Source organism: Lithobates pipiens, unplaced genomic scaffold, assembly GCF_037356315.1.
Source record: "Lithobates pipiens isolate NorthernLeopardFrog02 unplaced genomic scaffold, aLitPip1_a1.2 Scaffold_19, whole genome shotgun sequence".
NCBI lineage: Eukaryota > Metazoa > Chordata > Amphibia > Anura > Ranidae > Lithobates > Lithobates pipiens.
Window position 1 is genome coordinate 358,850,472 of NW_027507764.1, and position 26,227 is coordinate 358,876,698.

Below are 26,227 nucleotides of genomic sequence, written 5' to 3' on the forward strand. Positions count from 1 at the left end.
GAGTGACAGCGCTCATATGCACAACGTTTGAATGAGGTCTAAATGTCAATCCTTTCAGCAGTGAGAGCATTAAATAGCTCATGCATTATAACTTAATGAATTGAGTCTACAGAAACTAGTTGCTGTGAGCAAAAGCTTTAATTTTTCTAATGAATAAGCTGCATAAGAGGTGAGGAAGCGGTATGCTTATTGCTGTGATGGTCCATGGTTTGTTTGGCAGGCAAAACTGAGCCTGCTCTCATTATTTTCCCCCTAATCAGCTTCTGTGCATCAAGCCTTCCAAAAGCAGAACCTCCCATCCCTGGGCCATGTGATGCGCTGACGTTCCGGTGACGTCACTGGCTCTTTCTCTGCATGGGAACTAGACACCACCCTGCTTTTGCTGCCATTGGCTGGGGGAAGCTGAGAGAAGGAAAAAAAAAAAAAAAGCTTTCTGGAGAGAGACACACAGTGCAGAGCTCACTGCTGCTAGAGTTCTGCAGCTCAAACGTGACTTCCAACATCTGCTTTTTTATTTTATTATTATTTATGCACAACCTCGCACCCCTTTTTTAGACACGACCACCCCTAGTTCCCCAGGTGACATTACTGTGCAAGATGTAGCTGCTGATCACAAGCCAAAACCATGTTCCATTTGTACTGGAGACTGTGAATACAAACAACAAAAAGCACAGGGCGGCGTTTTCCTTCCTAGCTTCTCTTCTCAAGGCGAATCTCTCCACTATGATTATTTTATTAAAGTATTAGTTTTTTTTTTGTATGCATCGACCGGCTTCCCACAAAGGATTGCTTTCAAGGTGAACGGGAGAAGAAGCTACAAGAAGTCGGAGGAGGATTAGCAGACAGAACCAGCATCGGGATTACTTGGTCTTCTCCTATTGGTGTCGGGGCTTTAATTCATGAGTCAGTTGGTTGTCTTCTGCTGACCCGATCAGGAGATCAGAATGAGCAAGGAAAGGCCCAAGAGGAATATCATCCAGAAGAAATATGTAAGTACATCTGATGGGGATTGTTATTGTTGTGCGGGGCTCCCCTCCAGGCGGACCTTTAAATGCCGAGCCTGACCCCCCCGGGATCCAGGGATGGGGGAGCTAGATATGTGCTGACCTCGGATGACACAATGTACAATGGCTGCTGATGGGCGATGTGTACCCGGATCGAGGGATAAGTTGTGTTGGCAGTGAGGGGGGTTTCCTTTGTGTCGGATTTCTGTCACCATCCGGTATAGCCGGGCTATGTTTAGAAAGGGCCGTTTCCGCACACGGCGCAGCCTGTAGCAGGTTTAAATGTCTCCGAGGAGGAGGAGGAGGAAGGCCTTTGATGTGTGCAGGAAGAAAGCCATGATCACACACACAGGCCATCAGAAAGTTGTCCCTTTGTCAGGCCGGCCGCTGTGCTCTCACGTTGCCCGGACAATACATGACAATACGGAGTGTATATGTGTGTGCTTATTATTTGTAGGGAGCCGTCCTCCGCATTGCAGGGATCGCTGGCAATGGTGGATCACTTTGAAGTTGCACAGTGCAGTGTGTGTCTTTGTTCGTGTCATGTGTTCTGCGGAGAAGGTATATTATAGGGAAAGACAGGGAAACTTGCATGGCTGGATGGCCCTGTGTGTGCCCCCTCCCCCTCCTGTGTGTGTATTGGTGAAACTCGTGCCACCCTAGAAGGAATGGTGTCGCAGAGATTCTGCCTGGCAACATCTCAACTCCCCCAAATGGTGACGGGGGGGGAGGAGGAGGAGGAGGGGGGTGGTGTTTGTTTGGGGATGGGGGGGGCGCCGCCGCACGGAGGTATAATGGAGAGCTGAGCAGACCGGGGCCATCAATCAGCTCCCTTCCCCCCTCCCACTTTGCTGCCATAAGCATGGCTGCTGTCTGCTCGCCTTGCCCCCTTCTTCTTCCCTCCTCCTCTATCACATCCTGCCTCACTACCCCGAGGACGAGAGCAACAGGTTCCACTGGACGAGCCGCTCCGGCAGCCGCAGACATTGGCCGTGCGGGGAGCGCTACGTGACGTCACCCAACTCATCCCCGGGGTTCACTCTTCCATTCTGACGTCACTGAGAGGAGGCACGGCCTGTGCTTGGCCTCGGGAGACCGTAAGAGGGGATGTTGGGGTTAAGTCACAGACACCCCTCAAGCAATGCATTGTCTGTGCTGGGAGGCATGATGTCAGCCATGCACCATTCCTCCAACCTCGGAAGATCCTGTGCAGATAGGGAACATAAGGTCAGACGAGGAGGGATACAAGCATCCAAGGTTAATCAATGACACGCTTACATAACTTCAAGTGTAGCTATTCTGTTTCGTTGCAATAAAGAATGGAAACAAAAAGAATACATTTCATGTGTCGTCTGATCATTTCACAGTTATCAGATCCAGATTCGACCTGTCCTCCCAGATGGTTGTCTGATCCACACAAAACGATGATATGGCTATATAGTTTAAAGCTACAGCATCGTTTTGTGGGATATTGACAATACACAAGAAGCTGTTGGTTATGGATGAAATTATATTTAAGGACAACATTTATTTTTTTAATGTAATTGTAGAAAAGGTGCGGTCCATTTCCATGCATTTAGGTACAACCCTCCTCTTAAGAGAAGTCTATTCTGCCCCTACCTAACGACTGTACTTTTATTTTCAATATCAGCTTATCCCACAGTTATTAGTTTTTGTATCACTTGACCCGCCCTCCTAGATTGTAAGCTCTAACCTGTAGGACCATCTGATTCCTCCTTTATTGAACTGTATTGTAACTGTACTGTCTGCACTGTTGTAAATGCTGCGCAAACTGTTGGCACTATATAAATCCTGTAATCGGCTGGTGCAAGGATTTTTGACACCCTAGGCCAGTGATGGCGAACCTTGGCACCCCAGATGTTTTGGAACTACATTTCCCATGATGCTGAACTACACTTCGGCGTGGATGAGCATCATGGGAAATGTAGTTTAAAAACATCTGGGGTGCCAAGGTTCGCCATCACTGCCCTAGGCGAAACCTAATATTGCCACCCCCGTTGGCTCCACCCCCTTTGCCATGCCCATGTATACCCCACCTTTTTAACGAAGCGCCCATCAAATGCAGTCTCACCAGGGCCCATTAATTAATGTTTGCTTCCATTCATTCAGGAGTCGGTACACAGTCCTCCACCGTCGCTGCGCCTCTGACACTATGTGCGAACGGTAGCTGGGCGCCCTAGGTGGCTGCCTAGTTTGCCTAGTGGTAGCACCGCCCCTGAACCTGTATAATAACTTGTGTCAGTTTGGGAGATGTACCCTCTGTCCCGTTGACGACTTACTAGAAGAGACAAGTGTTGGGACATCAAACCTTTATGATTGTCATCAGGACAGGAAATGAGAACATTTTCCAATGGAGACATCTATTACATTGGCTTATTCAGATGGCCATTATGGACTGTTTTCGGCCAAGAATCAGTATTTCTATGTGGTGGGTAGCACAGGAGTTTGCAATCAGCAGCCTGTACAAATCAATGACAGGCTGACGGGTGCTGCGGCTGCTCACACGCAACCACACCTCTAGCGGTTACATGCTGTTAGGGACAGTTGAGCAACCTTGGATGCAAAGCCTATATCCTGGGCGGTTCATATGTCCCTAACTGCATGTAGGCTCTCTATGTGATTGTGCAGTTATGTGCCAACAGCCATTGTTGGCTGTGGTGGGTTGCAAATGCTTGTTACTAACAGCACCGAAATGCTGATTCTTGGTGGTGTATAGTCCTTCATCAGCTGACTAAATGGACTCTGCAAGGAAATTTCCTCTGACCTCCTGATGTATCTCCAGGAAAGACGGTAAGTCTAGATTCACTATGGGTGCAGGACTGCGTGTAAGTCACACATTCCCTCAGCAAAAATACACTGCTGTTAGCAGACTTGTGGGGGTGCCATCAATTTCTTGATGGCACCCCCACACACTGGGAACTGACGGAACATTTTCTCGGGCAGAGAAAAGCATAGTGTTGTGTATCTTGACAATAGCATTACATAGTTTCTTGCGGCTGCAATTTTAGAAAAGGTGCAGTCAATTTCCCTGTGCTTTCCGAAGCTAAAACAGGACATTTAAATAAAGGTTTTATTTTTATATTTATGAAAAATATAATTGGAAGGGATTTCAAAGATTCTGTCCTGTATCCAAAACATTGGGAAAAAAAGTGTGGCTTTAGGTACACTTTACATTTTGTGAACAGCAGCATCGTTATTTAGCATGCATCTCTAGGTTACCCCAATTATGTTACTAACTGATAAGCTCCCCAATATAAATTGTTAGTGAAGGTTCTCATTAAAACACAAAACTACAAATATATATATATAGGGAAGTGAATGTAATGGCCATAGTAAAGTCTCGCGGGGATGTTTGTAACAATTTATTATGTATAAAAAAGGAAGTAAGTGGATAACACAACACAAAAAGCTGATTTCCCGTTCAGAAGAAATGGCAGATAAAATAGCCTTATGTATTCCAAAGGTATGTTACAATTGAGCGTGGTTGTCATTTTTCTTCAGACGTTTGGAATATTATTGGTATTGAGTGGACTGAATTCTGTCCAGGCCTGTGGTCTGCTCACCATTTTCAGTTTTAACTATGCTTAGTAAGTGTGGTTGTATTAACCACAAGTTAACGTTGAAAAATATGCATTGTACACATATCCAAAGTCCAGCAAAATGAAAATCTGCCTTTCCTACATAATCCTACTGAAAGAATTACATGAACCACATCACAAGAAACCATCAGAAAGTTGGCTGTTAGTTTTTAAGTGATTTCAACTAATTTTTACAATAACTAAAGGGTAAAGCGACATGTTTGTTTAATGCCCCCTCTCCATCAGCAAATAAGTTTTGTGCTTTGATCCCTTGCCACTCCATTTAGTTGCCAAGAATGAGGACCTACAACCCTGTCTAAGCTCAAGATTACTCCAGTCAGAGCTTATACAGGGCTGTGGACTTTTACTTCTCCAATGCAAAACACTGGGCCAAACACCTGGCATTGGCACTGTCACAAAGCAAGTCACATGTTCCTCTGTACCCATAAGTACTGGGTATTTTCCTTGCACAGGAGCAAAAAGAAAGTGAATATAGCTGCTGGAAAGGGGCATTAGGACAGGTTTGCTTTTAGTGTTGTAGGAAGTACAATGGCTCCTCTTGGATTAACCATTTAGGGCCTGCAGGTAAAATGTGGACATTGCCCATTATGCACTGAATACAGCTGCGTATGTCTAATAAAGGAAAATTGTAGGAATTTTCCATTATATTCAGTGTCTTTCTTTTTACTGCAAGCTCTATACAACTTGCAGCTCTTTTGTGCTTTAGTGCCTCCCATAGTCCAGCAAACAGTAGTCATTATTGTCCCTGCATATGTGCTTGGAACCATATGAGGAGACATGTTCTTAGACTTCCCCTGCGGCTCTGTGTCATGTGACCAGGTACAGCCTTGAAATACTCTCCCTCACTCTGTGTAGTATCTCATGCTGAATGAAAATGTCAGGGAAAGTAGTTGTCTTTTGATTCTGTTGTAATATTGGGTCTGCCAGACCAACTCCTCTGTTTCCTCCAGTTTCCAAGTGCCTTTTAATGGTGTAGGAAACTGTTCTCTGACACCTTGACTTTCTTTGCAATTTCTTTAAAAAGACCTACATTTTTAAGGGTTATAATGGTCTATCTTCTTTAATTCCCTTTTTCCACCAATTTTAATGCAATATACTACTTCCTGCAGTGCAGTACTGTCCAAGTGTTAAAGTTATTGTAAAGTCTTGTTTATTATTATAAAATAAAAAAGTTATACTTGCTTCCTCTGTGTTGTGGTTTTGCACAGAGCAGCCCAGATCCTCCTCCTTCTCAGGTCCCTCTTTTGGGCACCTGGCCCTCCCTCCTGTTGAGTGCCCCCACAGCAAGAAGCTTGTTATGGGGGCACCCGAGTCACTGCTCCCTGTGTCCATTCAGACACAGAGCCTTGACCTGGCCCCCCCCCCCTCGTGATTGGCTAACTGACTTTGACAGCAGCGGGAGCCAATGGCGCTGATGCGCTGTCTCAGCCAATCAACTTGTGACTTTACAACTCCTTTTAAGAGGGTGTAGTAACAGTCTGATTCAATACCGCTTTTTTTACAGACAGTTTGTAAGTAATCAACAAAAGTTGTGACACCTGTATGAAGTGTTGGCATAAACATTCAAGGCTTAATTTAGGCCTTGTTCACATTTGTTTAATACTGACGCTAAACAAATGCGCCTATAGCATTAATGTGCATTGTTTGACACATTTGAGTGTTTAGCGAACATTAAAAATGCTCCCCAAGTGCATTTGACGCATGTTTTAAAATGGACCCAAGGCTCCTTTTTTGGTTGTTCTGATCAAGGCCAAATGTGGCACAAACAAATGCATGCCGTTTTTTTTTTTTTTTTATGGTGCATTACCATAGACATGAACGGAAGAAGTTGAGATTCTTCAAGTCCTACCAAACTCTACACATCATTTTTGAATTGCAGCGAAGCAAACGCTTCATATTTTGATAATGTGAACGGCTCTGTGCGCTGTCCAATTTTCACAATTGCAGACTGCTTTATCATTCGAGGAGCATTAAAAACAGGCCTTGATGTCTGCTTTTTAGGCCCCTTTCACACTGAGGCGTTTTTCAGGCGCAATAGCGTCTAAAAAAAGCGGCTCCTTTCACTCCAGTGTGAAAGCCGGAGCCTTTCACACTGGAGCGGTGCGCTAGCAGGACGGTAAAAAAAAATCCTGCTAACAGCATCTTTGGAGCAGTGAAGGAGCGGGGTGTGTATACCGCTCCTACCCATTGAAATCAATGGGGCAGCATGGCTAACACCTTTTTGGCCGCTAGTGGGGCAACATTAAACAACATTAAAGCAGCGCTAAAAATAGCGCCTATTTACTGCTGATGCCCCAGTATGAGAGGGGCCTTAATGGTGGTGTGAACAGGGCCTGACTTACATTGTTGCAAAACAACTGAGTTGTTAACCCATTACTTCTTCCCTAAACAATGCCTTTTTGTATAACTCTGAAATGACATTATATTTTTTCAGTTTTTGTTAACCTAAACTTTTTTTATTTTTTTGTTGCCTCCTGGCAGTTTACCACTTACCTTTCTATACCATTTTAGAATAATTATTGGACATGAACGTAAAAAGTGAAAAAATTGGGGTGTTCTAAAACTTTCAGCTTGCTACACTCATCAGTTTTCCTTGTAAATGTGTCCTAACATTTACTGGTGTTTTTCATATTTTTTATCCGTTTTCTACATGAAGATCTTTTTGCGGAATCAGTTTATTACTAAGCAGCTTGGTGTTCTGTTAATTTTTGCTTTTAGATCCTGTGCACTAGTCATAAAATCTATGGGCTGTGTTGTCCAGCTTTGAGGTCATGGTCTGTAGTACTGCACAGAGCTTGTCTGGCTACATTCGTTTTCATGTCTTCCCCTCATGCTTCCTAAGTGTTTTTAAACAATTTGTGATAAGCTGTAAAGTTTGCATATCTGTACTGCAACAAAGCTGAGCTTGTAGGCACATTATACATAGAACAGAATAACAAACAAAGGATTCATTGCTATGCTTTGTTTATCTGCATTGTCAAAATACAAACAAGCAGCCATAAAAAGTATTGGGTTTTCCAAGAGGTTGTGAGAAGCTGCTGAAATATTGCTATTTTCTTTTGACAATAAGTATTCTTATTTTGAAATCGTTGTTTCTCAAAGAGTCGTATTCATATAGTTTGGGGGGCTGATTCACCTCATACCTACTTCTATTATTTGGGGAATTAGTTACCCACCTGTTCTAAGGGAAATATAGAGCCTGTCATTGTTTTACCTAATCCTGAAAATGCTAGGCGCCTGGCCATCTCTGGCTTCAATACTTTCGGAGAATTACTGACCCAGAACAAGCCTGCTGATAGGAAAAGTAAAAAAGAAGTCAAAGGCCATCTCTATTAGTTCCAGGCTCTATTTCCACCCATTTTAGGGCTTGTTGTAACATCGCTGCATACACAGTGCTGATGAACTCTATACTTTTATCTTTTTAACTTTATTGGAAGGTCAGAAAATGACATTCCATTTATGTTTAATCACTGTAATGCATCATAACACAGAGAGAAAAAATTGGTGCACGTCCTACTTTTTCCAGCACAATGGTGTCAACTGAACAAATAGACATAATGCAGTTTTCCTTGACCATACATATGGGACTTGCGCAGCCTAATGCACTTCATGTGAGTTGGCCCTTGGGGGTGGATTTATTATAACTGGAGAGTGTAGAATCTGGTGCAGCTCTGCATAGAAACCAATCGACTTCCAGTTTTTGTTTTTTTGTTCTGTTACAAAATGGGGAGGAAGTAGGGTAATCCAACCTTATCTGCTGCATATGCCATAGCATGAAATCCAACAGGGAGATTATTTTGCTGTTGCAGGTATACACATCTAAAATTCAACACAGAATGCTCACATATTGAGTCCCTAAGAGGCATCTAGCATCCATTGAGATCTGGAATATGTTTTGGATGGACTGACATTCTGATGCAAGGAAACAGGTGAAGGCAGTCAAATCCAAGTATGCTGTTCATTATGGTTTGAATCTATGGCATAATGATTATTTCTTTTGCCTAAAATGAACTCCTTGGCTTCATATTTCTTTCTGTTGTTAAAGAGCAAAATTCAACAATAAGCAGAATCTTTGCTTTGCCTTTGCTTTCGTTCGCAAGATCTTCTACTGTGTTTCTTCTCTGTTCGGTTTGCCTGGCTTATCGCTTTGTTGCTCAGTTTGTCTAGTGCAGGAATGCCTTTTTATTATTTCTATTGTCTCTGCGCTGGTATTTATATTGTTTTGCTTCTGTTTATGTTTAGTCATCTCCTTCGACTTTCATTTTGTGCTGAAAGAAAGAAGCGTAGCAGCCATCGTCTGCTAATTCTGCCAGCTGTTCCATTATTCATTTTGCTTCTCCCTTCCCCCAGTTGCTAATTCTCATAGGCATCTCATGCTGGCAACTGTTTCTTACCATTTCAGATAATGGGCACTTCATAGTGGTGCGTTTGCATTTGTGATACTTGTGTGACGTTTAATGGAGATTACTTCCTAGAAAGTAATGGTATAGCAGCATCAAACTAAGAATATGCCACCAATTTATACAAATGGCCACAGAGACTAAAAGCAATAGATTATACACAGGTTCATTCCAGCTACCAGTCCTACTGGTTTTTGTCACTGTGCACACATTTGATTATAGCAGGAACACAACACCTTGCCTTTGGCCTTCTTTGCACAGCAACCGCCTTTGCCCTCCACATTCTGGGAGCACACAACAGATGACCCAAGCTCAAAATACAAGTAGTGTAGAGTTCTCCTGTCTCATATGCCAGACTCCACAAGTTTATCAACCGCTCAGTCTGCCTTGCTTCTGCTTGCCCAGCAAATACAATTCAAAATACAAAAATTGGTTCAACTAGATGTCTGTTTTTTTTTTTTTTTCCTTTTTCAACCAGACCAACTGCCGTATGTAACTGCATGTTGCTAGTCACCCAAAACGTTGTCCCCTGCTTGATCATCAACTTAAAATATTAACCAAACTGTCCTCTTTGCTCTCTCTGACCTTCTGCTCCCTGGTTGCTTCCTCTTGTGTTTACCTTCAGAACATCTCCAGAATCTCTCTCATCCTCTGGAACTCTCTAATCTGGCCTGTATTGCTATCTCCTACCCTGCCAGCCTTTAGATGATCCCTCAAAACTCTTTTTTTTTTCTTTCAGAAAGCCTATCGCACCTCTACTTAAAGCGGTATTAAACACAAAACCAAAAATGTGTTGTATTGTAGCTTTAGATGTGATAGCTGCATCAGTTTTCTTTTCCTCCTCAGTTTTTTGCCTGGTGATGTGGCAAGTGAGACACAACATGAGCTCAAAATAATCTAATGAACCATCTCAAAACCTCCTCCCCGATTGGTCGGGAGGGAGACCAGTGTTGCAATAGTGAATATTCATTCATGTGTCCGAGCCCACTTTTTTGAAGGCTATTAGAGCCTCTAATCACATGCTTAAACCCCCCCCCCCAATTGGAATTCGTGGTCCAGCGCCCTGCATGTAGATCAGGGGGCCAGACGCATGGACGGTGGGGGCGGCACTTGTGCGCCCCTAATGGACAGCCCGCCACTGGTCAGTACAAATCATTCTGTTTTGTAAAAAAAAAAAAAAAAGAACTTTTAGACCCCTTTCACACCCAGACCGCCCGAGTGTTAGCAGTAAAGCTAATTTTAGTGGTGCTTTTACCAGCGCAGTGCGGGCTGGAGCAAGGCAGTTTTAACACAAAAGAAGAGGTTAACGAGGGGTTAAATGGACCCAAAAAGTGCCGCTGCCAAAATGCTTTGCAGGCACTTTAGCAGCGCTGCCCATTGATTTCAATGGTAGGGGTGGTTTAGGAGCAGTGTATAGACCGCTCCCGCACTGCCCCAAAGATGCTGCTTGCAGGACTCTTTTTATTTATTTATTTTTTTTCTTCTGTCCTGCAAGTGCACCACCCCAGTGTGAAAGCACTCAGCCTTTCACACTGGGGAGGCATGAGAGACGCTTTTCAGACACTATTTTTAGAGCTGAAAAGTGCCTTCAGTGTGAAAGGGGCCTTCGTGTCTAAGGTGCAGTCAGTTTAATGACTTTCTGTAACGCCTGCATTCTATCTAGGGTGCAGTCAGTTTAATTGGACTTGATCACTTCCCGTCAGTGCAGATGTGATATTGGGTTGGGTGTAAATCGTGTTCTGAATTCAGTAATATTAGGAAACTACCCTAATATTACAGCTTGTAAGATGTATGAAGTCATGATGAGTAAGTATATTGGTAGTAGTTTGGAAAATCACACAAACCTCACCACAGTTTAAAAAGGATTTTAAATATCCTGGAAATACATTGTAATTAAAAAAAGCTACCCACGGCCAGAAGCTTAAAGCGGAACGCCAGAAAAATTAGTTTTTATAAGTCGGTTTGGGCTTGGTTATCTGTAATGATCAGTGTCACATCCAACTGCTGGGATGCTGAAATATTCAATTGTATTCCATGCCACATACATTTTAGAGCTTTGATCTACCAGTATTGCTGCAGCGGCTTCCCATCTTTTTGGTTCCATGCACACTAGGTTAGAAAAACGCTTCTAGCAGCAGCTATTTTTTATTCTGCTGCTTAGAAGCATACAGTGTTATCCTATGTGTCCATGCACACTATTTTAGTCTAGAAATGTTTTTGAAGCTTCAGCTTCTACAGCAGAAAAGAACCTTACACGAAAATACTTTTATGAGCATTGACAATTACACGGTCATGAAACATTGTACCCAAACTACATTTTTATCATTTTCTTCCCACAAATAGAGCTTTCTTTTGGTGGCATTTGATCACCTCTGTGTTTTTTTTTAATTTTTGCGCTGTACACAAAAAATGCAGTCGATACAAAAAAACTCATAGGCACTGATAGGTGGCACTGGATAGGAGGCCACTGATGAGGAGCTACTGAAAGACATTACTGAGTGGCACTGATTGGCACTATGGGGCACTGTTGTAGGCACCGACAGCCATTTATTATGGGGACAGGCTGGCAGGTGTTGGGCACTGATTGGGTTCTCACCCCCCCCCCCCCCCCCCATGAATCTTTACATATACTTTCAAGTGCATGGAGCCTTAGGTCTGGTTCACACCTATGAGGGTCGTGATAGATGCATTTTCAGAAGGGTTGCTGAGGGATGAATCAAAGTTCATCCCTCAGCAACCCTTCTGAAAATGCAGATGAAGTCAGTTTAAAGCAACCTGTCAAGTAAAAGAGAGTTTATATATATATATATAATTATTAAATGTACCCCCTTATTAACCCTTAATTAACTCCTTATTCTCCTCCATTTAATACTTTCCTGATTTTAATTTTTTTTTTTATTCACTTCTAGTTTATAAACTAATAACTAAAACTTTTTTTGTTGGCTTTGTTCATTGAACACCTTTTCACATTGAAAACAGCGCAAAATAAAATTAAAAAGATTTTATATTATATAATCATTCATTGCAGCTGTATAAACAAAACCGTTGCAGTAGGTATTGGTATCGGCGAGTACTCGTGTAAAAACAAAAACCAAAAAATAAAAAATAAATAATGGTATCTGTGCATCCCTAATTTGCAGTGTACATTTAGTGTTTTTTACACATTTTATATTGCGTTTTTGGTGCATTTTGGAGAGGTGTCTTGTGGGAGAAAAAAGCATCAGAAACGCAAGCACTGCATTTTTGATGCATTTCCATTGAAGTCTGTGGAACCAAGAAACTCAATCTGCTGGAGGAGAAAAATGTATGTATATTTGCGCTATGGACTGGCAAATCTATTAATAGCTGATGCCAGCCACCATGAGGCAAATGGCAGGATATTAGAGTGCAATTAAGTAGATGTGGTGCTGCTACATCCTAGTGTGTGGTGAATCTCATAAATTTAAACAATACATACATAACAGGTGAAAATGACAAAGAGTTCTAGTGCAAATTCGCGAATTATAATCAAATTTAATATTAAAGTGCTAAGTACATCATTGATGCTTCAATGCAAAAAAAAAAAAAATATATCAAAAGTCCATAGGGTCATCAGTCAAAAAAGTCCAAAGAATCAACTAAAAGTCCAGTAAACAAATTTCACAAAGTGCAAAATGGCGCTTCAAAGGTGCATGTAATCGGGCGGTGGCTGTCACACTTGTGCCCCCTCTTATGTCGCACTCACAAGAAAAACTCACCCACCAAGGGGCAACAAGCCTGACTGTAATAAGGACATCCACAGCTGGTTCTAAGGTCTCTTCCGCCCCAGTGTTGTCATGTAAAAAACAGCATGAGGCGGAGCTACTGCGTCATTGTGTCACATCCAGTTTTGGTCTGTGAAACGCAACACGGCGCGGTTTTCCTCTTGTATTTCTATACATGCTTGTTACCTGCTGAAACCTTGTAAGTGTTTATTTTTCTTTGTGCAAATAAATGATGTTATGGAGTCATGCTATGAGTATAATTGATGTTTTTTACATGACAACACAGGGGCGGAGGAGACCTTAGAACCAGCCATGGATGTCCTTATTACAGTCAGGCTTGTTGCCCCTTGGTGGGTGAGTTTTTTTTCTGGTGAGTGAGAGGGGGGGAAAAAAAAGGCCTGTTATCCTTTCCAAAAAACACACCAGTGGAAAACAGTGACCCACAGGAAACCATGTTAAATTGACTGTAGTGCGTTTCTTCCAAACTGAAAACGCTGTGAAAAATGCATAAGGGTGAACCAGGTATCACAGTGAGCACAAAGGGGTTGCTCACTCTGCACCTCCAGTCAGAAAATGTCTTGTATTCCCAATGAATACAAAGTGTTCTCTGATTCGACAAAGTGGAGATGATAGGCAGATGAACATGACAGTCTACCCTTGTCCAATCAGAAAACATCTTTTACTCATTGGAAAGAACACAAGGCAAGTTCTGATAGAGGAGGTGCCAATCCATCAACCACCTAATCTCATTGTAAGTGACAGGTTTCTGAAAGATCAAAACTCTCACTGTATCTGGCACAGACTACAACTGAAAATGTTTTCATTCCCAGCAGCCATCCAGATGCTACATATGGATTATTACAAGTAACTTGGGTTGTGGTGGTTGAGTGCTATTGCTGACTTGAAAGAATGAATGCGAAGAAATTGAATTTTGGGTGAATTCTATCAACAGACTACCTGAAACTTTTGCTCATAGTGAGACGGATATTAATCAGCATCTCAGGCTGTAGAAAACTCCATGACGATTACTGCTCAGTCACGTGCCTACATTTCCTAATGCATATTTTTATACTATATGTTTCTTCCATATGAAAACAAAATTGTGGTTGTTCTGGGCCATGATACATGACCATGCATAGGCCTTCTGCTGTTCTGGTAAAGCAGGAAACAAAATAGAAAACAGCACTAGTGGAAATATTTTTGTGTATATATATATTTTTTTATTAAATGGAAACTGTACACACAATTCTGCTTACTGTTCATTTTGTGTACTTGTGGAAAATGTAGCTGGAAGCTCATAGTCACTCTGGAATTAGACTGTCGCAGAGCCATTCATTTTGAATGGCACCCCAATCCACTAAGACAGCACTAATTCACATCCATTGCAGCGCAGCACAACGCACGGTAACAAACTACTGTGTATTGTGGTGTTCTTTGTGAGAAACAATGCTTCATGTCCCTCTTTTTGTTCTGGTGATTTGTCAGCCCATTTTAAATTAATGCAACACCCCAATACAGCGTGCCTTAAGGCTGGATTCACAACTATGCATTTTTTGTGCATTTTGCAGATTTGCACTACAGTCCATTTAACAAGGTTTCCTATGGAACATGTTCTGTAGTGTAAATATGCAAAAAGCAATAAAAATGCATAGGTGTGAATCCAGCTCATGACAAAACGTGCATGAACGCACATGTAATAACGCAGCATACAAGAATAACAAAGTGTGAATGGGCCCCTTAATCTGTACACAGCCTTGTTATTTACAGCTATACTGAGACAGATTGGATCTCTTGCATAGGTCAGAATATGTTCCCTGGGCCTGTCCAAGTTGTGTTTTCTTCCTTTGTAATACTGTACCTATTTCGGAGGCTATATTAAAAATTAGCTCCAAAATTTAATCATTTTTATGCAAGAAGAGCTTTACTTGTTACAACTGAACTACCACCAAAGGTGAAAAAAAAATGAAGCTTTCCAAGCGTAATCGCAGTCACTATTGCAAAAACACATCTAGCTGTAATATCGATTTGTTTTTGCAGTAGTGACTGTGATTATGATTGGAAAGCTTATTTTTTTTCTGACCTTTTGATGGTAGTTCTGTTTTAACAAGTAAAGCTCTTCTTGCATAAAAATTATTACATTTTGGAGTTTGAATTTTTTTTAGACATTTGTTCAATGTAACCTCCAGAGTATGTAACTGTTTTTTTGTTTCAGTGTGGCTTTGCAAGATGCTCAAATGCTCATTAGAGTACATTTTCTGGTTTTCTGAAAAAACGTGCTCACTAATGCAATGCAGGCTATTTGGAGGGGGAGGGTACCAGTGGTTTGGTTGACAATGATAGTCTTACTGCATTGTGCTAAACAGTCCTCTGTAAAGGTCCAGCTGGGTTGCAAGCTTAATTCATTGCTCCATGGTGGGATCTCCACAGCTGCTGGAAAGCCTTTACAAATGCAAAAAAGCTGTCAGTGTTTGTTCATCATAGACCCACGTGATGGGGCCAAGTTTAGGAATCCATGATATGGTGCGGCACATATGTTGGAAATGTGATTGTGGGTGTCTTTTGGGTTCTTCGTGACTTCTTTGTCTGTTGTAGGCCTCAATATATGATCCAAGAATAGTATTTTTTTCTTACTGTGTTTAGATATTAAAAGGATTCACTACATTTAGTTTGAATTTATTTATTTTTTTAAGTGAAAAAATAAAATAACATCTTTTATCTTAAACAGTGAAAAAATTACTATGAATCCTGTCCGTTTCTCACACTGCTGATCTATTAGAAAATAAATTGCCCACCTCATTGGTCGCCACTTACATCAGACACATATCCATATTGCATAACATGTAAAATGGCAAACTAGCTACAGACATTAGAATCGGGAAGCACAGTGTAAAGCTGCCCATAAGTCAGCATTTTGCCAATTTCTGCTGAACTGGCCAAAATTAGAGCTGTTGTCCTTCAAGTGACCTCTGGTTTGACAAAAGTTGATCCAAAAATCAAACTGGTTCCGAATGATAACAGTGGAGAGTTCTCCACCTATGTTGTCAAATATATGTACAAGAGAATATCAATCATTGTATGTGTACCTTTAAAGTGATTCTAAAGTCTTGTGTTTTTTTTTTAATCCCCCCCCCCCCCCCCAATAAAAATAACATGTTATACTTAACCTGCTCTGTGCAGTGAATTTTCACAGAACAGCCCACATCCCCCTCTTCACTGCTCCTGCCCCCACAGCAAGCAGCTTGCTATGGGGGCACCCAAGCCAAGTCACAATTCCTTGTGTCCATTTAGACACAAAGCCCTGACCTGGCCCCGTCCCCCCCTCTCTCCTGATTGGCTAGCTGACTTGGACAGCAGCGGCAGTCAATGGCCCGCTGCTGTGTCTCAGCCAGTTGGGGAGGGAGACTCTGAGATGGCCGAGACACTCGTGGACATCACTGGACAGAGAGGGACCTCAGGTGTAAGTATTAAGGGGGCTGCTGCACACAGAAGGCTTTTTATCTTAATGGATAGAATGCATAAAGATAAAAAACATTCTGCCTTTACAACCCCTTTAAATATAGGATGAAATGCAAAGAAATCTGGAGACGTCTCATAAGCTTTAAAGTGGTAATAAAGTGCTGCCTCTTTTTTCTTTTCCTTACCTGCAATGCAAAGGCATAATGTGCTAGTATGCATCGCATACTAGCACATTATGTCAAACAAAAGCGTTCCATCGATGCAATGTCATCATTGGAGACTACGTCCATCTTCCTTCCGGGTTTGTGGACTTGGGCTCTGTGGCTGGCTGAAGCTGTGATGACATCACTTCAGCGCATGCACAGGGCTCTGAAGAAAAAAGCACGGACGGCCGTTCCTTCAGAGCGCATGCACCAGTGATGGCTGCATGTACAGTAAGTATCTCCTAAATGGTACACATTTAGGAGATATTTACACTACCTATAGGTAAGCCTCATAGGCATACCTCAAGGTAAAACGTAAAGCTGGAAGTTTACTTCCTCTTTAAGCTGGCCATACATTTTTCATGTTCAATTTCCTTTTAGATTTACCTTCAACTATGTAGTGCAAGGGCCTGTCTGATTGCATACAAATTTAAAGTGTTTAAGGAACTATTTATAATGTATGGCCAGCCTTATTCATATAATGTCTGGTACACACTACTATTTTTTCTTTTTTCTTCAACCCAGAGGGCGGAATGAAAAATAACAAGCAGCTCAGGAGGAGCTGCTGTACTAACTATGCAATGTTAGTACAGCAATAGCCCAGATAGGTCATGCCCCTTCGCTAGAAGCCGTCCTGACCACAGTACACACGTGCCAAATGTCGGCCTGTATTGGGCTTTAGACTTAATTAGGTCTAAGCTAATTGTAATGTGTGGGATGTAAAATTCTACATAGTGTTCTCTTGACTGTCCTAGTATTTGAGTTTAGGGGCAATCTTTTCTGTAAAAGCACAATGAAATTGTACATTTAAAAAAAAAAAAATATATAATGGCTACACTGACAAACAACCTTTTAACGAAACATAAAAGTTCGATTGTAGAAAAGCTTAGAAGCCGTGTGGGCAGCTTTAGTATAACAGTTCTGCTCAGCTATGCTGATTTGTGTGAATCCATCAGGCTTCACAGAATGTTCTGTTAACCACAAAAATGCAAACCACAAAGAGAGTCATTGCTGGTGCTAATCTTTATCAGCTAATGTATCAAGTTCTCCTCTCATAAGTCAACCTGCAGCAAAGATCTATGAGAATAGATAGCACTGGACACTTGAGCCTGAACATTTTTTCCACATGTATTGTTTTGCTTAATACACAGGCTTTTTTTTTTTTTTTTCTGGGGTCAAGTCCCATAAGTTCAGATGTCAGGAATATTCTATGTGACCCGCAGCTCTGCTCTATTGCAACTTTACCTCCATTAGTGACATTAGCAAGGCGTGAGATAGAGAACTGATAGACAATATTATTGTAACTATTATTTCAGCCAAGAAACCAGCACCAGATACTGGCTGACTTTAAAGTGCCCTGTTATTTCTTGTTCATAAGATTGCCTCTTGTATGGGTTTATCAGAAAAGCCTTTGTTCTGTGACTACGCCATGGTGTGTGCAGTCAGTGGCCCGCCTCACATGCCAGCTGTATGTTAGTGTTCAGGGGAATCAGTGGATGTATTCAGTGAAACAATTATCAGGAGACTCATCTGCCTCATCTTGTCATGTGTGTATAAGAGTTGTTTGACAATTAGGCCTTCTATCCATTTTACTTCAGCTGTTTTCCTGGTGTTGAACAGAAGCCTGGCATAAATGGATGTGTGGATCAGGCATGCTATTTTTATGTAATAGCCCGCCAGCTGTCAGTTTTTATGTACCTGTGAATCATATGAGAATGAATATTCAATACATTAATGTGGATTATACACCATCATGTATACTGGACAAATTTTGATCCATCTATGGGCTAGCTGGTTGTACAGTCAATCAATCGGATTGTGTACAACCAGCCTTAGTGATTACTGAATGCTCAGTGATTTATAATTCTCCCTTTTCTGTACTGTGCCAGACACATTTATATGTGATTGATGATGAGAGAATTAGTAGTCATAGCTGGTTCTATGTTTTCCAGTCTAATAAGTTAGTTCTGGAGGATGATTGCCTGATGTGATGAGCTAATGCTGCAGAAACCTTTTCCTCCAGTAAAGATGGATTTCTTTCCTATATAAACCCACCTACCTTGATTTTCTCTTCCTCTGCCTGGTAACAGGAGTAGTTTTGTTGATCTGGAATTCTGTTTGCTTTGCAAACAAGTTATCAAATCTGTTTGGAAAAGTAGTATTGTGCTTTCAGTGTTTGGCAGGGTGTATTCATTCATTAGTAGGAGATCGCTTGTTTTAGTTTACTTTGCAGGTTGTAAGTACTGCCATTCCCTCATCTGAAAGAAATATAACCAAGATTCGAAGGGCCATATGATTATCACTGAGGTATCATATTAGAGGTGCATGGCATGTTTCTTCTGTGGAGGTCTTGGCCACATACCAACAAGTGGGTGGCTACATAAATACATTTTGACCATGTATTATTTTTGTCCAGGACCTTGGAATACAAACTATACACAATTACACATACAGCTATGTTAGAATAACATGGATCTCTAGTCAAACACACAGTTTAGGTTCAGATATTTGTATGATTTTACATGCCAGTAATGTTGTAATTGTGGCCTGCGATCATGAAACTACACATCCCTCTGCTACTTCCTGTCTGATCATTACTACACCTAGATCAGCTCCCGGGCTTTGGACAGAAGTATTGATACAGATTTACTGTGCGTAGAACAGAGATATGGTAAGCTGCATTACTGAGCCAGGGAATACTTGCCTGGCTGTGCAGTCTGGCAGAAGTGCATAAATCACAAGATTGGCTGACCAGGATATTTTGGCAGCTAAAAACAGTAAATGTCTACATAATTCAAATATATATTGGCTATTTGCCTATAGTGTCATTTTTATATTGAGCCATTAGCAGGGAAAACTTACACTATGCAGTATACGCGTAAAATAGTATTCAAAATGGATGAAGGTAAACTGACTGTAGGGCTCCTCAGTGTATAGAAAATGTTCCTGTATAGAAAGTGTGTGTGTGTATGTATGTATATATGTATGTGTATATGTGTGTGTGTAATAAATATATATAACAAGCTGATAAGGTGCGGAATCTGATTTCATGCTTTTGTACTCAATACAGCAGTCAGAAAATTTTACATTATCGGGCAGCGGACATCTTTAACTTAAGAGAAACATGAAGGTTGTCATTGCTGGAGGGTGGCCTTCGGTTGGGGTTGAGCCTGAACTCCTGCGAATGGATATGGTTGCTAAATGCATGTCTTCCATAAAATTATTTTGGCTGAATTTCCTTTGCATCCCTAATTTTGGCATGCACATCTACACACCTTTGTTTTGCTTGGCTGGTAAAAACTATATGGCGCCAGTGGTACAAATAACCCAGCACATTGCAGGATTATGGTAGTAATTTTAATTATTTAGTAGATTCTTGCAAATAATTTGATAAATGTCTTTTGTGACACTTAGGCCTTTTGCACACTGGGTGTCAAACTCCACTTTTAAGGGTGTTTGACTTTTTTTTTCTGCTCTTAAACCCCGTGATGTGTTGGCCTATGTGCCCATGCACACGTAGTTGTTTAGAGGCAGAAAAAAAGAAAAACAGTAGCACCATATTCAGGAGAGAAGCCTCTTGCTGCAAAAAAACGCCTGACACGCCAAAACGTAATAACTAGGCGCATTAATGTTAATTCCAGTAGCCAGAATACAGTTGTATTTTGGCCAGTGGAATGAATGCCCAGATGCTTTACGTGTCTATACATGTTTGTAAGACGGAGTCATCCTAGGTGTTGCAAAGCTCTCCATAGCTCCATGAAGAAAAAGCCCTCACATTCAGACTAGGTTGAGGAAGTTGAAGAGACAGCAGATATTGGGTAAAAATTATACTTTCTCTATATATAGATATCTCCCACGTTTTCTCTTTCTGCTGTTTTCTGTGGCTAGGCTCACAGATTTCCATTAGAAGAAAGTGGTACAGGTCAGTGATAAATTCCAGTTCGCTTAGGGTTCAATTCACTAAAGGATTCCACATGTGATATGAAGGTGGTTCTTCAGTCATCCCAGCACCATGGTTGTTATGGTGTCAGGATTATTGAAACTCATTATTTCTATCATTACATTGTAATATAAAATGAAATAGTTCAACTCCCCATAATGCAGAATCAGTGGGAGCCTTGAGCGTGTCAATTGCCACTATACCTGCCACCAGATGGGGATGTCACTTGCCACTATGCCTGCCACCAGATGGGGATGTCACTTGCCACTATGCCTGCCACTGGATGGGGATGTCACTTGCAACTATGCCTGCCGCTGGATGGGGATGTCACTTGCCACGCTGCCTGCCACCAGATGGGGATGTCACTTGCCACGCTGCCTGCCACCAGATGGGGATGTCACTTGTCACTATGCCTACCACCAGATGGGGATGTCACTTGTCACTATGCCTGCCACCAGATGGGGATGTCACTTGTCACTATGCCTGCCACCAGATGGGGTTGTCACTTGCCACTATTCCTGCCACCAGATGGGGTTGGCACTTTCCACTATTCCTGCCACCAGATGGGTTGGCACTTTCCACTATTCCTGCCACCAGATGGGGATGTCACTTTCTACTATGTCTGCCACCAGATGGAGATGTCCCTTGCCATGCTGCCTGATAGCATCATAGGGATTGCCACAGTTACCTGGCTGCCATCCAAAAAATAGCAGTTTGTCATTCATTTACATGTAAACTCAAGCTCCCCCCAGCATTGTAGAGTACTTACATCCAGGTACAATGCTGTCAGCCACTCAGTGCGGGTAAACTAGCTGCAGGTGAAACACAGGCACATTGAGTGAGAGTGAGGGCGGGCGGTGAGAGATTAAGTCATTCTCTCTCTTCTGGGTCACGGCTCCACATCTGTGTAGAGCAGCCTTTGCGGCCCTGTAAGTAAGGGCGGAACAGCAGTGCGGGCAGTGAGAGATGTTATCTCTCTCCCCCACCGCTGCACCACAGACATTACTTGACATTGACAGCAGAGGCGACATGGTCCCGGTGTTGGGCTGCGGCCCACAGGTTGGAGACCTCTGCACTAAAGAACAGGCACATTCATTATTTATCATGTGGCAGTAGGCAGCCTGTATTTTAGCAATGTACAAAATAACAATTAGGGGACCTGTGCACTGGCCAGTAAGTCAAAAGTATACAATGTATCAGTGTGGAAATGTTCTGCCCTCTGCTCGGGAATGAAAATAAATTGTAACATTTCACCAGAGGGAGATTATTCTGTGAATTAATTCATAATCAAATGTTTTCACAAGTTCACAATATTTCTTTGTGCATTTATTTACACAACTATCTTCCTCTGTTGCAGTGTTTCTAAAAAAACAACAAACATTTTTTTTTTTTTTGTGAATTGACTACTTTTGAGATAAATCCTACATAGGTTATTTTAATGTAAAAACTCATGCAGTATTTCTCTTAAACTGCCCATACAATGTTCAGTTTCCTTTAAATTTACCTTTTTATCTTTGTAGTGCCTGCCTGATATTATATGGCTTTGGTAAATCTAAAGGAAAATTGTAAAAGAAAAATGTATAATGTATGGTCAGTGAATTCATCCTATAGCACTTAATGGTGGAGCAGTGAAGACCACCACCTTACATAATGTTCTAAGGAGCAGAGTTGAAAGAAACCTATATTAAAAATATTATAGTGGTGACCATTTGACTGCCCTCTAGAAATACCAGCTGTTTGACCAATAATAAACATGCAGCAAAAATGAGGATTATTCATCTGTGTTCTTGTTTCAGGTGTGTAGATTTCTCTTGTTCAGTATGGCTCCCCTTTGATGAGCCAGGTGGTGCCCACAGGGCCACCCATGGCTCAAGTTTTAGCAAATTCAGCAGAAATCCGCCTACATTTGAGATGTCTATGGCAGCCTTAACACAAAAAATTGTAGCCATTTGGATCAACATGACAGCCTAGCAAATGGGAATAGCAATAGAAGAGGTCAGCTATTGCAGCCAACATATTTTCTTGTACAGGGTAGCGCCTGAATTCCTAGCTATAGTGTACTCCAATTTATTATGCCTTACCTTATTCAGTAAGATAAGGGAACAATTATGTTGCAAAACTAACATACACTATACAAAGCAAACATGCTTCTGTCAGACAGACCGACATACAGAATGTATTTTTTGTACCTGCAAATGTCTCCCAATATTCTGCCTGTGTATACGGAGCTTAACAGCTTAACAGCTTGTATAAAAGTAAGGGAGAATTGCAAATTAAAAAATAACCATGGAAATCTCATTTGTACCTTCAATTTGTTCATTTGTTATGTTCAGTAGCTGTTGTATTCAGTCTTTACAATAAAGCTAGCTATACGCAGTTAGAATTTCATTAAATATTGAAACATTTATTCGATTTTCTACCAGTTTATGGGGATATATTGATGATCGTTTTTGACTGCAGTGAGCTGAGAAATCAAAGAAGCTTGGAAATTTGTCTTGTTTCTTATTGAAGTGAAAAAAAATTCTGAAAGTGAATGTTGTCTTCAGTTGGTAAAAAGTTAAGTTGTATTGTGCATACGCTAAGAGAACTTCTGATCGTAAGCATTTGTTTATTTAATGATTATGTATGGTATAAGATGCAAACAAGAATTTGTGTAACTGTAGAATTATATTGCATATGCATAAGTAATATGCATAGTCTGCTATACTGCAATATATCCAGCAGTTAAGAAGTTCACATGCATACACAAACATAACGTCACCTCCACACATTAGATTACATTAGAAACATTGGCATTAAAATAAAATTGTACAGCTTTCAAACTAAATTTGAGTCCGTGATGGTGTTGATCGAATGCTCTGATGAATGACTTTTGTGAAATACCTACTAAATGGTTACTGGTATTTGTTATCCAGATATTTAACACATGCATAGGTAGGGGGTATTGCCGGAGCAGTTTAAATTTGGGGTATTTGCATGTTAATGAACACCTCTTCCCCGGAGGACCTCTGTTCTGCTCACCACAGCTTGTCAGGGCTGTAAACTTGAAAGGCTAATGTTACTGGTTTATGAACGTGTGTCTCTTGCCTTTGGGAGACCTTATTGTCTGTGTAGCAAGCAGAGTGGAACTGCTGGGGGTTATGTTTCAAAATGTTAATTGAGAAACATTTCAGCCTGAAAATGTGGTAATTCCTTCCTGCCCTCAATTCCACTATTTCCTGCCCAGTCCAGAATTAGCCTTTCTATCTAATGGAAGCAAATTTTCTTTAAGAGATTCATAACCACATACTGTACAGTAGCAGTTGTGTCGATGTTGCGCAGTTTACAGCAAAGTCTTTCATGGTATGAATGTGTGTGTTTTCAGCAGGCTTTTTCTGTGTTTGTTTTTTTTTTTATTTATTTTAATTTTTTTTGTTTTTTTCTTCTTTTTTATATAGTGCACATTTTATTAAACTTTAAATCTTTTTCTTATAATTTTCCGCCTGTTCTAGCTATAGCAGAATACCTTTTGGATAATGCCATATCTTTCTTCAAACTTTAGCAATGTAAAAAAGTCAATGTAAGCTACATTTTAAATTCTATGAAATGTAGTGAAAACATTTGTGTGAGAATTGAGTCTTCTTTTTTTTTTTTTTTTCATATTGCTGCGCCATTTTTACCAGAGTTTGTATTTCTAATACAGGCCTATCTATAGGGAAAGCAAAAATACAACTTTGCGCTAAGGCTGCCCAAGCAATAGGGGTTTAAATGCTTGTTTAGGTCTAAGGTACTGGAGAAAGCAATTATGTACCAAATTCCCGCTCCTCTGACAGTCAGCACTCTCTTCTAATCTCCAACTCCCCAGCTAGTAGACTTCCCCTTCAATGTCCTCTTGTCCAATGCATTGTACTTGATGTCAGTGGGCATGCAGCTGCTGGCCTGTAGGGGAGAAGAGGCTGCAGATGTTGATTTTACAGCTGAGGGAGAATCTGCAGGAGCGGGTGATCAGGTAAGGCTGGCCATAGATGGATCTTGCAGAATGAAAGAAAACAAATTCCAATACCCACACAATAGAAGTGTATGGAATGACTCTCTGCTGCTTAAGCCAATCGGCTGCAGCTACTGATCCAGAAAAAAAATTACCAACAAGCCACACGTAGGGGAGGCCGCACATGGATCACAATTTTCCCAGTTCCTGCTGAACTGGCTTGATTTTCATCCATCGCATGCTTAAGTAAAAGTGCTTTCTCTAGTAACCTAGACATAAACAAGCATTTAACCTTAGCAGGGAGCATTTGTTGTGTTTTTTTTTTTTTTTTTTTTTTTTTTTTTTGTTTTTTCCTGGATTTCAGCTTCATAGGCCAAGTAAAAAAAAGAAAAGAAAAAAGGCATATTTTTACAGACAAAAATGTGCATTTATTATTTTTCCCAAATTGCAGGTGAAATGCTTTGCAAGGTCATCAGTGGCAAGCTTTCTTGCCTGTACCTCTGTATGGGCTTTCTCTTAAGCTGGTCATAGACTATGTAATTTTCATTCCTGCAACCAATGGAGCCATTGTAGTCTCCCGGCAGGGGGGCAGGGAGATCACACAGTGATTCTTACTATCTGCATTGGTGCATGCAGCCTATTGCATTGGGGCGTGAACCCCAAAGCACAAACACACATTCGTGTATATCAGCAGAGCTGGGTATAATGTCAGTAGAGGGGAGATTAGTGTCAGTAGTTTTTTATTTTTATTATATTTTACAATGTTTTATTTTTTTGACGATTCTTTTTTTTATTTATTTTTTAGGAGCTCCACTGGGGGGCCTTTGGTAAAATGTCAGCTGTCTAAATAGACCCCAGTTCCCAATCCCTTTCACTGCAGCCTCAGCTGTACTGAGAGCTGCACAGGGAAGTGCTCTGTGCTGAGTGGCTTCCTGTTCACAAACCAAATCATTGTAAACATAGTTTACTATGCTTCAGTTAAGAATGAAAATGGGAGCGATCAGTACAGATCACTCACTGTGTACCTTTGGAAAAGGAAGGGGTCCGTAAATGTAACATTACTGGCCCCTTCCCATGCTCTCCACCCTGAAACATCTCCTGCAGCAGCCAGCGGGAGAGGAGGGAAGCTAGAAACACTGCCAGGGTGGACGGGGGCACCAGAAAGCAGGGGCAGTCTGCACCACATGGGGTGATTAGGGTGTGCCCAGGCACATCCAGCACACCCTGTGCATACACCTATGACTAGCTGATGGCAATAATCACATAAAAAATCTGACTGGCTGGCTGTACCCAAGTTGATCGATCAACTTGGGTACAACCAGTCTTACCCATACATGTTTCAAACTTCGTTGGGTACTACTGACACTGTCCACTGCCCTACTGACACCATCCTGCACATGCTACCCACCGCCATACATTCTGCACTCCTCTCCTGCACATTCTACCCACCGCAATACACTCCACACCCCTCTCCCTGTGCATACTACCCACCGCAATACACTTCATACTACTCTTGTGCACATACTACCCACCGCAGTACACTCCACACCCCTCTCCCTGTGCATATTACCCACCTCCATACACTCTGTACTCCTCTCCTGTACATACTACCCACCGCTGTACACCCCATACTCCTCTCCTGCACATACTTACCGCCGTCATATACTCCACACTGTACATTCCCCATTTAACATTACCACATTCTGCACTATGCAAGTCAACTGAGACTCTATTTTAACTACACCATCTTTAAGCCACGCCCAATATTGAGCACTATTTAAACCACGCCCAGTTTTCTCCACTGTGCGTGCCGTGTTTATTTATCAATGCCTGGGGTCCACTCTTGATCTTGCACACGGGCCCATTCATTTCATGATACGCCCCTGTTGTATAG

General features: G+C 41.5%; 1 protein-coding gene across 2 annotated transcripts in view; it reads left to right on the forward strand.

Moving 5' to 3' along the window:
* The first annotated feature begins 372 nt into the window (after positions 1 to 372).
* Positions 373 to 26,227, forward strand: part of JARID2 (jumonji and AT-rich interaction domain containing 2) — a 265,758-nt gene continuing 239,903 nt past the window's right edge. Inside the window, exon 1 of one of the 2 annotated variants that reach the window (XM_077492225.1) lies at positions 373 to 989. In XM_077492225.1, coding sequence (XP_077348351.1) covers positions 945 to 989 — 45 coding nt within the window. In that variant the 5' untranslated portion in view covers positions 373 to 944. The remainder of the gene's footprint in view (positions 990 to 26,227) is intronic. The other variant, XM_077492224.1, reaches the window with a different exon arrangement.